General features: G+C 51.3%; 1 protein-coding gene across 1 annotated transcript; it reads left to right on the top strand.

Annotated features, from left to right (window-relative positions):
- Window positions 1-2,295: 2,295 nt before the first annotated feature.
- Window positions 2,296-3,249, top strand: LOC309890905 (olfactory receptor 14A16-like; the record flags this gene model as incomplete). The annotated part of the gene is made up of 1 exon (XM_082785298.1): window positions 2,296-3,249. One exon carries the CDS (start codon window positions 2,296-2,298, stop codon window positions 3,247-3,249), a length of 954 nt encoding a protein of 317 aa, XP_082641424.1.
- Window positions 3,250-12,216: the final 8,967 nt, after the last annotated feature.

Genomic DNA, 12,216 nt, shown 5'->3' with positions numbered 1-12,216 from the left:
TGATAGGGCAGCAGCAGGAACATACCACGGAAAGGGACTGTGAGGTCACTTCTGTCTGAAGTAGCTGACAGTTCACCCTTGACTTTTCCCTGGGATCTGTACTTTTGGGCTGATATCTGGCAGTGGCCCTGCTAGGCCAGCAGAAGGCACCTGGCTGGCATGCTGACTGGGGGATCCCCTCTGCCTACATACCCAGGAGGACCCAGACAGAAAGAAGGCCCAGATATGTGTTCTCTTGTCCCTTCTGGTGCATCCTGGAAGGTTGGAAGTGGCCACAAGGAGGAAGAAATGTCCCCCACCATGATTTCATGTCCAAACTGATACTGGGGCATAAAGAAGTTATTGTTACAGCTAATTCATCCTCTGCTAGGAGAAACAACACTGCTGGTGAGAAGTGTAGGTGCCCAGGGGAGGGAGGGAAGCCCAGGGATCCCTTCAGGCTGTTTCCGAGCAGGTTTCCCTGCAGTCCCAGGGCCATGTGCAGGGAGCCTGGTGGGGGGCAGAGCAAGGGAGGCCTTGGGCTGGGCCTCTGCTGCTGAGCTGGGCCGGGCTCCTGGGCCCAAGGGGAGCTCCTGGCAAGCAGGCAGCGCTGCAGAGAGACAGCTCTGCCCAGGAGCAGCTCCTGTGCACAGCGCAGCAGGGCTGGGGGCACTGCCTGCAGAGACACAGTGCTTAAAGGCAGGCAGAAGTGGCAGGATGCACGGAGCTCCCTGGGGGAGAAGACTTCCCAGCCCCAAACCCAGTAAGTCTCTGGCTGGAGGGCAATGCAGCCACAGTTCCTGGAGGCAGGAGAAGCTGGGGGTGCAGGCAGGGGTGGCCAGGGCTGTGGTGCAGAGCAGGGTCCCTGCTGTGCCCCAGGGGCTGTGTGCTGGGCCAGGGCCTCTGCCGCCTGCCAGGCTCAGCACTCAGCCTGCTCAGGGAGCTGCCCAGGGCACTGCGGGGAGAAGCTGTGGGTGGAAGGAGCCCCCCCAGCAGGGCAGGGTCCTGCTGCTGGCGGTGGGCTGCTGCCTGGGCAGCCTGCTCACAGCTCCACAGCACAACCAGGGTGTATCCAAGGGGGCTTTGCAAGAACACAGAGAAGGTGGGGAATTCCTGCTTCAGGCTTAGGTTTCCAGACTCTCTGCTTTCAATTTTCTCTTCTTTGGCTCACTGGGAATAGAAATAGAGGTTATTATTTCAGAGTAGATATTGTGACACCTAAGCCTTCACAAGAGGCTTAAAAGGACCAGTCCCTTTCCTGCCCATCAGCCCCTAGAAAGCTCCACCACCACCCGTGCAGTGTCAGCAGGGTCTGTGTGACCTGGTCGCTAGGATGTGACCTCAGCAAGCTGCCCCTGGGCAGAGCCCTGCTGCCAGGAGGTGTCTGCAGGGCAGAGCTGAGCACCAAGTGTTTGGGATGGGACTGTGAGCTGCAGGCAGGAGGTGTGGGGACAGAGAGCCAGCTGCAGGCAGCAGAGCCATGAGCAGAGAGAAGGAAACCCAAGAAGCTCTAAGAAACTCTATGGCAGGGGGGATTTGTGTACTTCCCTCCCATCCCTGCACTTTAGATGCCTTCTCCGCAGTAACCCCTTGCTCTCTGTTCCCCCTACAGAATTGATCTCCATCCATAATTTCAGGGGAACTTGGTCATGAGCTCTGGATTCCCTTGTGCTGGGGGAGAATTCTGATATCTTTGTACTAGATTTGTCAAGGCAACATTCAAGGTAGGGGCTACTTTCAGGATAAGAACTGTCCTGAGTATCAGTTACCTTTTTCAGGCCCTGCTGGGGAGCCATTTCATTACTAACCAAGTAATGAAATTATAGTGTTTGTCAGAGATTGAGGCTCCAAGAACATTCCTCTGTAAAAGATGTACAGCTCAGTGACGCACTTTACAAAGACCTTTTAGATACCTCAGCCTACAGCCAGCAACAACATCAATTTTGTTGTTTCTTGAGGGATTATTTGACCTACACCTCCAGATCTGCAATGAGAAGGATGTCCCTGGACAGTGGGCATCTGATGTTGCACCCAGTTCATTTATGCCTTCTGGAAGCAGAGCAGGACTGATTCCCCCCAGTGACCAAGGGCTCTGCTCACAGACTCCTGCTGACAGACTGAGCCTTAGCCAACAGAGCTCAGTCAGAGTTCTGGCCAAGGAGCACTACAAATTTCTTCCAGAATCAAGCAGGAGGTAGTATGTCTTTGATGTGGTGTGGAGGGCACTTCCTACAAGATATGCAATAGGTGTTGTACATGTTTGACTTTTCACTTGTAATTCCTTCCATGAACAGGACCCATGTCCAGAGGCATCAGATGTCCAACAGCACCTCCATCACCAAGTTCCTCCTGCTGGCATTTGCAGACACGCGGGAGCTGCAGATCCTGCACTTTGGGCTCTTCCTGGGCATCTACCTGGCTGCCCTCCTGGGCAACGGCCTCATCCTCACCACCATAGCCTTCAACCACCGCCTCCACACCCCCATGTACTTCTTCCTCCTCAACCTCGCCCTCCTCGACCTGGGCTGCATCTCCACCACTGTCCCCAAAGCCATGGCCAATTCCCTCTGGGATACCAGGGCCATTTCCTATGATGGGTGTGTTGCACAGGTCTTTCTCTTTCTATTTTTCATCTCAGCAGAATATTCTCTTCTCACTGTCATGTCCTATGACCGCTACATTGCCATCTGCAAGCCCCTGCACTATGGGACCCTCCTGAGCAGCAGAGCTTGTGCCCAGATGGCAGCAGCTGCTTGGGGCAGTGGGGTTCTCAATGCTCTGCTGCACACTGCCAATACTTTTTCTCTGACATTCTGCAGAGGCAATGCTGTGGACCAATTCTTCTGTGAAATCCCCCAGATCTTCAAACTGTCCTGCTCAGATTTCTATCTCCGGGAAGTCGGGGTGTTTGCCAGCAGTTTTGTCCTTGCTCTGGGATGTTTTGTTTTCATTATCCTGTCTTACATTAAAATCTTCACTATTGTGTTGCAGATGCCCTCTGAGCAGGGACAGCACAAAGCCTTTTCCACGTGCCTCCCTCACTTGGCCGTGGTCTTTATGGTTATCAGCACCAGTATGTTTTCCTACCTGAAGCCCTCCTCCATCTCCTCTACACCTCTAGATCTGCTGGTGGCAGTTCTGTACTCAGTGATTCCTCCAGCAGTGAACCCCCTCATCTATAGCATGAGGAACCAGGAACTCAAATATGCCCTCAGGAAACTGATTCAATGGGTTCACAGTCAGGAGCAGGAAGATGCCCATGTTTCCTGACAGGTTTTTCCTTCTTTTACCCCAGGAAAGGTCTGTGCATTTTTTCTTTTAAAGTCTGATGATCATGTTAATACATAAATGTATTTATCCACCCCTCATCTCCAAAGGCATAATCCTGCTGTGCCTGCTAACCCAAAGGCCTTCTGTACAGTTGTCATCAAGGTGTTATTTCTGTCTTCCTGAAAAGCATCTCTAATAAAAGGGTGCCTCCTTATTGCAGGAACAGAAGGCTGGTCTCTTTTTCCTTATGAAAGCAGGAATTAGCTTCAGGAATTGCTGTCTCCATTGCGTTGGCTGTGCTTCATTTTCCATAGGTTCAGGGGTGGGGGTCACAGGGAGGAGTGTTGCAGAATGAGGACTGGACTCTTGTGCACTTGTGGGTGTTTCCTACTTTGACCATCTTAGCCGGTACAAAGTAACTCCAGCACCTTGGGCATCACAGTCCCCTCTCTCTGCGGAGCAGCACTCAGGGTCCTGTGAGGAGCGCTTGGAGGAGGCCAGGAGCACCAGGCCTGATCAGAGGAGGAATGGGGAGAGATCAGACAGGAGCTGACCTGGGCTGGAAATTTTCTGATAGACAAAAATGTGGATACTCTATTAGCTTGGGAAACTGTTGACCATCACTGTGCACATGGGACCCTCAGCCCAAGATCCCAATTGGCTTGTTGTTGCATGAACAGATAGGAGAAGCTGTCACAGGAGCCTTAGTCCAAGATCACACAATTTCACAGAATGCTTGAGGTATCGGTCATTTTATCATAGTTCGTTTTCAAGTTGTTCAAGCATGACTTCCCTTTGGTGAATCCAGCTTACTACTGCCAATGACTTTCATGTTCTTTCTTTGCCTGTATATGGTTGACAGGATGAGCTGCTCTGTTTTCTTCATAGGGAAGAAGGTGAGGCTGACCAGCCTATAAGTCTCATTGGTCCTTCTTCTTGCCCTTGAAAAAATGGAAAGAACAGCACTATTTAAGCTGCTGTAAGAATGTTAACTCAATCCCAGCCACACCTAATACAATTAGGCTTGAAGAAGGCAGAAAGAAATTTATAATGGTTTTAAGGAGAAAATAAATCACCACGATTGTGAATTAACACTTGGTCAGGAGAAAGTACTGACCAATCCGATCTCTTAGTTAAGTTATCCCTGCTCAGAGCAGACCATGGTGCGAGAGAGCTCCAGAGGTCTTTTGTGACCCTAAGTCTTGTCAGGGGAAGGGGCTGGACAGTGGAGGCAGGGGTAATGGGCACTTCTGTGTGTTATGACGTTGCTGGCTTTTGTAATCCCTGTCTGGCTCTGTCCTCAGCACTACCCAGTGACCATGTTCATCCTCAAAATGCAGCTCTGATCCATGGGCTGCAGGACTCATCGAGGATGAGGGTACAACAGAAAATTTCTCAGAAACACTGTTGGGCATTACAGCATCACAAAATAATGAGGGTTGGAAGAGGCCTATGGAGACTGTCTAGTTCAAGCGCTTCCTACTCAAGCATGGCCAGCTGGAGCAGGTTGGCCAGGACAGGGTCCAGCAGTGTTTAGAACAACCCCAAGGATGGAGGCTGCAGTATCTCTCTGGGCAATGTTCATCAGTCACCTACAGTAAAGAGAAGTTTTCTTAGGGTCAGTTAGTGGCCATAGCCTCTTGTCCTGCTGCTCAGCTGCCCTGAGAACATCCTGGTTCCCTTATCCTGTCCTTTTGTCAGACATGTATATACATTGACAAGAACACCCTTGGAATGGTCTCTTCTCCAAGCTGAATAGTACCAGCTCTCTCAGCCCATGTCCTTCTTGTACTTTGAAGCCCAGCAACAGACATAGGACTGCAAAAATGGCATTACCAGTGCTGAGCAGAGTGGAAGGACCGCCTCCTTTGACCTGCTGGCAATGCTCTGTCTAATGCAGTCCAGGAGGCTGTTGGCCACCCTTGACACAGAGGCAGCCTGCTGGCTCACAGTCAGCTTGCTGTCTACCAGTACCCCAAGGTCCTTGTCTCTTCATCAGTCCCTCCCTAGCCTGTACTGGTGCAGGACTTGTTTCTCACTATGGGAAGGACTTCCTTTTCCCTTTGTTAAAATTCCTGAGGTTCCAGTTCCCCAGCATGCTGAGGTCTATCTGGATGGAAGAACACCCTTCTTCTCTATCAACCACTTCTCCCAGTTTTGTGTCCTCAGCAATCTGCTGAGGGTGCCCTATGCCCCATTGACCATGCTCTCTATAGAATTATGGAATCATTTACGTTCATGAGGTCATACACACTCAGTGCTACACACACTGTGCTCTCTCCCTGCATCTCATGTGTTTCACTGTCCCCCTGCAATAAAGGGACATCACTCCAGGAGGTTCATGCATCCTCCAGGATTGTGGATGTTTCATGTGTCCATCCAAGTGTGGAGAGTGACAGAGGGGAAGAGAGCAAGGTCAACTCACAGGGTACAGCTGAGCACAGACGCCCCAGCACTGGGCATTCCCCACCTCCTAGGGCAAGGCACAAATGCCAGAAGGAAACTTCATCATCTCTGATTTTGTAAGGGCCTTCAGCACTGCCATGTTTACATAACATATGTCTTTCTCCTTCACTCACAAACATGAATTCTTTCCAATTCGTGATTTCAAAAATTTTCTACTCTATAGAAGATATCTTGAGCTTGCTGGATCTTCCTGGTGCTTGTTACAGTCTTCTGGGTTCCCTCCAGAGCTCACAGTGAAGCTTCGTGTCTGCAGCAGGGCCTTTATGAAAAGCTTTGATGAAATGTTTGTCTTTTTGTCATTCTGCTGTGCAGAAAGAGGAATCACAGAAAAGCACTTCTTCCTGGCAAAAATTCTCTCTTGAGAAGGGGACCCAGCCTTTTCCACATTAGAGAGGGAAACCAGCACTGTCCATGCCACTTGGGCACATAAGGGCGCGACTTCTGCAAGATCACTTCTCATTGGCTGCTTTTTGCTTTTGCTTTTGCTCTACTCCTGATCATTTGATTTTGCTGTGGTTGGACCAGATGGTCCTGGAGGTCTTTTGCAACTTTAATGATTCTATGATTCTGTAATGTGCTGAGGGGAACCTGAGTGAGCACTAATGTCTTCAGTCTGTGTCCATTCCTCATGCCATAGGGTATCTCAAACGAGTACCCAGAAGGGCAATGCATCACAGGGCTGAGATGCCTCCCAGACTCTAGGAGAGGCAGAAGGAGCCAGAGAGACACCACAACCATTGCAATGCCCTGCTTTTGGGTGTGCAAGGGAAGGACTTGTGTCTCTGAATACTGTTCTGTGTACGAGAAGTGCAGAAGGCCAGCTCAAATGTGGACGCCTCACAAAGCCCTGATGCTTCCATGTATGATGCCATGAACAATCCCCACCATCCCCATGAGATCCATCTCACCTGCCCTGCACAGGTTCATTGCAAATGCCCCTGTCTGTTGTATCACCCTCCTCTGCCTTTTTGGACTGTGTCAGGAAATGTGCCAGAGGGACCAGAGAGCTTTCTGGAGACTTGGAATGACATCAAACCTTTCTTCTGGAAGAGGACAGAGGAGGGTGGGGAGAATTCAGGCTGGTCAGCCTCACCTCAGTCCCTCAGAAGGTGATGGACCAAGCTACAGCCACCTCCAGGCACTTGGACAAAAACGGGATTGCTGAACCCATAGGTGAGGGGAAAGAAAGGGATGCTGTCTACGTGCACTTTAGGAAGGCTTTTGACATTGTCTTCCAGAGACTTCTTCTTGCCTGGTTGGTGCTATGTGGACTTAACAAATGGATGAGGCTGTGGGTGGGAAGCATGCTGGACAATCAGGTCCAGGTGTCATCTGTGGTGCAAAGTTCTCCTGTCAGACAGTTCCTAGTAGTATCCCTCAGTGATCAGCACTTGGGCCAATACTGTTGAATGTCTTTATTAAATCTTGGAATTAGGAGAGAGCAGAGGTAGAGATACATGTACATCATGTGTTACTATGAACACAGTAGATCCTCTGAAGAGTGTATATTTGAAGCAGCTTGTGATACATGGCGTAGTAATTCGTGTCAATTAGATGATTGGTATAGAACAATGGAAAACACTGAGTAAACTGTTAAAGATTGTTGTTTAATGTTATATGATAATCGTATTATTAGTGTAGTTTTAAGAGTTAACGAGACGCAGGAAAAGACGATCTTGCATAAGTTAGTATCAATCATATTTTGTTATTTTCAGGAGCCTTCTGGTTTGAAGATAAGGAGGACAGAACCTATGCAGAAGAAAAGGAGCTGGTTGAAGCCACTCCTGTGGTTTGAACGAGATCAAGGAAACCACGGAGCCTGCACAGGAACAAAAGGTTACTAGTGGTGATGAAAAAAAATCATTAGCCTTCATCCCCACAACCCTCAATGACCACCACCAAGAGACGCTGCGCAGGCACAAAAAGGAGGAGTTTATGGAAATGCTAATTATAATACAAAGCAGGGATAGGTCATACATATGTATAGATGTACTTGGGTTTCTTATGAATACATAAATGCAACATTCTTTATATAGAAAATCCCACAGTTGTGTGTGCATGTTGGTGGAGCGCAGACTTTCCACACACCCAGAGCTGTTTACTTGCCTTTTATAAATACTACTAAATTCAGATTGAGTTGTAACCTCATTTATAACAAGTTGTAGAAAATTTACTTGATAAGTTTAACTTTAAAAGTTTCCTATTTATTAGGTCAGGTTGTGTCCCACAAAGAGGGTGCTGGGTGGGTATGTTAGTATAAGGACTGTTGTGCCTCAGAAACTTCAAATGCAGTAGGAAGCCTCTGGTCACCTCAGCCTCTGGAGCTGACAGGCCAGCAGCAGTAACATGGCTGGGGACAGGGCCTATGAGGTGACTGCTTCCTGAAGCAGCTGATGTGTCAGCCCTTCCCTCCTGGCTGACATCTGTGCTTTTCAGCTCACACCTGCCAGCATCCCTGATAAGGCAGCAGAAGGCACCTGCTTGGCACACTGATTCTGAGATGCCCTCTGTCTGAGAGCCAGTGTAAAAGCATAGTGATCTTATGAGTATGATTGTGTTGTTTGGTCTGTAGGGGAAAAGCTTGTCACAGAATCACAGAATCACAGAATTTTCTAGGTTGGAAGAGACCTCAAGGTCATCGAGTCCAACCTCCAACCTAACGCTAACAGCCCTCCACTAAACCATATCCCTAAGCTCTACATCTAAACGTCTTTTGAAGACTTCCAGGGATGGTGACTCCACCACTTCCCTGGGCAGCCTGTTCCAGTGCCTCACAACCCTTTCAGTGAAGAAGTTCTTCCTAACATCTAACCTAAAACTCCCCTGGCTCAACTTAAACCCATTCCCCCTCGTCCTGTCACCAGGCACGTGGGAGAACAGGCCAACCCCCACCTCGCTACAGCCTCCCTTGAGGTACCTAAAAAGAGCGATAAGGTCGCCCCTGAGCCTCCTCTTCTCCAGGCTGAACAAGCCCAGCTCCCTCAGCCGCTCCTCGTAGGACTTGTTCTCCAGGCCCCTCACCAGCTTCGTCGCCCTTCTCTGCACCCGCTCAAGCACCTCCATGTCCTTCTTGTAGCGAGGGGCCCAAAACTGAACACAGTACTCGAGGTGCGGCCTCACCAGAGCTGAGTACAGGGGGACGATCACCTCCCTAGCCCTGCTGGTCACGCTGTTCCTAATACAAGCCAGGATGCCGTTGGCCTTCTTGGCCACCTGAGCACACTGCTGGCTCATATTCAGCCGACTGTCCACCATCACTCCCAGGTCCTTCTCTGCCTGGCAGCTTTCCAACCATTCCTCTCCCAGCCTGTAGCTCTGCTTGGGGTTATTGCGCCCCAGCTGGAGGACCCGGCACTTGGCCTTGTTAAACTTCATGCAGTTGACCTCAGCCCATCGGTGCAGCCTATCCAGATCATCCTGCAGAGCTTTCCTACCCTCAAGCAGATTGACACACGCACCTAACTTGGTGTCATCTGCGAACTTACTGAGGGTGCACTCGATGCCCTCGTCCAGATCATCGATGAAGATATTAAAGAGGACCGGCCCCAGCACCGAGCCCTGGGGGACGCCACTAGTGACTGGCCTCCAACTGGACTTGGCTCCATTCACCACGACTCTTTGGGCCCGGCTATCCAGCCAGTTTCTAACCCAACGAAGCGTGCGCCAGTCCAAGCCAAGAGCAGCCAGTTTCTTGAGGAGAATGCTGTGGGAGACGGTGTCAAAAGCCTTGCTGAAGTCAAGGTAGACCACATCCACAGCCTTTCCCTCATCCACCCAGCGCGTCACTCTGTCATAGAAGGAGATCAGGTTCGTCAGGCATGACCTGCCTTTCATAAAGCCATGCTGACTGGGCCTGATCGCCTGCTTCCCCTTCAAGTGCTGCATGATGACTCTCAGGAGGATCTGCTCCATGAGCTTTCCTGGCACTGAGGTCAAACTGACAGGCCTGTAGTTTCCTGGGTCTGCCCTCTGGCCCTTCTTGTAGATGGGCGTCACGTTCGCTAGCCGCCAGTCGATTGGGACCTCCCCCGATAGCCAGGACTGTTGATAAATGATGGACAGTGGCTTGGCCAGCTCCTCTGCCAGTTCCCTCAGTACCCTTGGGTGGATCCCATCCGGCCCCATCGACTTGTGCACATCTAAGTGCCGTAGCAGGTCACCAACCAGTTCTTCATGGATAATGAGGGCCACATCCTGCTCCCCATCCCCTTCCACCAGCTCAGGGTACTGGGTATCCAGAGAACATCCGGTATTGCCGCTAAAGACTGAGGCAAAGAAGGCATTGAGCACCTCCGCCTTTTCCTCATCTCTTGTAACTAAGTTTCCCCCCGCATCCAGTAAAGGATGGAGATTCTCCTTAGTCCTCCTTTTTGTGTTGATGTATTTATAGAAACGTTTTTTGTTATCTTTAACGGCAGTAGCCAGATTGAGCTCCAGATGAGCTTTGGCCTTCCTAATTTTGTCCCTGCACAGCCTCGCTACTTCTTTAAAGTCCTCCTTAGTGGCCTGCCCACTTTTCCAAAGCTTATAAACCCTCTTTTTCCTCCTAAGATCAAGCCACAATTCTCTGTTGAGCCAGGCCGGTCTTCTTCCCCGCCAGCTCGTCTTTGGGCACGTGGGAACAGACCGTTCCTGCGCCATTAAGACTTCCCTCTTGAAGAGCGCCCAGCCTTCCTGGACCCCTCTGCCCTTCAGAACCGCCTCCCAAGGGACTCCACCAACCAGTGTCCTGAGCAGTTCAAAGTCAGCCCTCCGAAAGTCCAATACAGTGGTTTTACTGGTCCCCTTCCTGGCCTCTCCAAGAATAGTGAACTCCACCATTGCGTGGTCACTCTGCCCGAGACAGCTCCCGACGATCACGTCCTCCACCAGTCCTTCTCTGTTTGTGAAGAGAAGGTCTAGCGGGGCACCTCCCCTGGTAGGTTCACTAACCAGCTGCATCAGGAAGCTATCTTCCACGCTCTCCAGAAACCTCCTAGACTGCTTTCTCAGGGCTGTGTTGTGCTTCCAGGATATGTCAGGGAAGTTGAAGTCCCCCACGAGTACAAGAGCTGATGATTTTGCAACCTCTGTCAGCTGCCTGTAGAATTCCTCATCCGTCTCCTCATCCTGGTTCGGCGGTCTATAGCAGATCCCGACCAGGACACTAGCCTTGTTGTCCCTGCCGATCCTAACCCAAAGGGACTCGACCTTGTCATTCCCAGCCTCGAGTTCTACAACCTCGAAAGACTCTCTAATATAGAGAGCCACACCACCACCCCTTCTATGCTGCCTGTCCCTTCTACAGAGCTTATAGCCAGGCATTGCAGCACTCCAGTCATGAGACTGGTCCCACCACGTCTCCGTGATGGCAACCAAGTCGTAGCCTGCCTGCCGCACGATGGCTTCCAGCTCCTCCTGTTTGTTACCCATGCTGCGTGCATTGGTGTAGATGCACTTCAGCTGGGCCATTGCTTTATCCTCCGGCCTTGCCATTGTTCCCCCTGGCACAGCCCCAACAAACCTAGCCTCAGCCCCATCCCCCTTCCTACCTAGTTTAAAGCCCTCTCAATGAGCCCTGCCAGTTCCTGGCCCAGGATCCTTTTTCCCCTAAAAGATAGGGACCCGTCTGCGGCCATCAGGCCAGGTGCTGAGTAAAGTGCCCCATGATCAAAAAACCCAAGATTTCTGCGTTGGCACCAGCCCCGGAGCCACGTGTTTAACAGGTGGGCTTTCCGTGTCCTCTCTGAACTCCTCCCTGCCACCATAGGGATGGACGAAAACACCACCTGCACTCCCGCTCCATCCACTAACCGACCCATTCCCCTAAAGTCCCTTTTGATAGCCTTGAGGCTTCTCTCTTCGATGTTATCACTGCCCGCCTGGACTATCAAAAGGGGGTAATAGTCAGAGGGGCGTACCAGGTTAGGAAGCTTCCTGGCAACGTCCCTGACCCTGGCCCCAGGGAGACAGCAGACTTCCCTACGGGTAGGGTCCGGCCGACAAATAGGGCCCTCTGTTCCCCTAAGAATCGAGTCACCAACAACAATAACCCTCCTGTCTTTTTTGGTGGAGGCAGTCCTGAGGCGCGGAGTCGACCTCCTCGCCCCAGGCATCCTCCTGGGAACATTTGCTACCTCTTCCTCACACACCGGCCTCTCAATCTCTAGGGCCTCAAACCTGTTGTGTAAGGGCACCTGGGAAGGTGGGGCCGGAAGGGGAGAGCATCGCCCGCGATGTCGAGCAGGGACCTGTTTCCATTCCTCCTCAGCTCCCAGATCCCCTCCCTCTGCCCGACGGGGACAGGGCAGGGGGTCTGCCCCCATTTGGGAAGTCTCACCTCGGCACCTCCCCTTGAGGCCCTGCAGGGAGTTACTCCAGAAGTCTATCTCCCGCTCACACTCCCTGATGGCCCTCAACCTCTCCACCTCCTCCTTGAGCTCCGCCACCATGCGGACCAGGTCATCCACCTGCTCGCACCTCACGCACGCAGTTTCTCTGCCTCCCGCCGATGGCAGCAAC

The sequence above is a fragment of the Aythya marila genome (genome assembly GCF_965140915.1).
Source record: "Aythya marila genome assembly, contig: HAP1_HAP1_SCAFFOLD_153, whole genome shotgun sequence".
NCBI lineage: Eukaryota > Metazoa > Chordata > Aves > Anseriformes > Anatidae > Aythya > Aythya marila.
The sequence above is the reverse complement of the archived record's forward strand: the minus strand, read 5'-3'. Positions and strand labels throughout refer to the sequence as shown.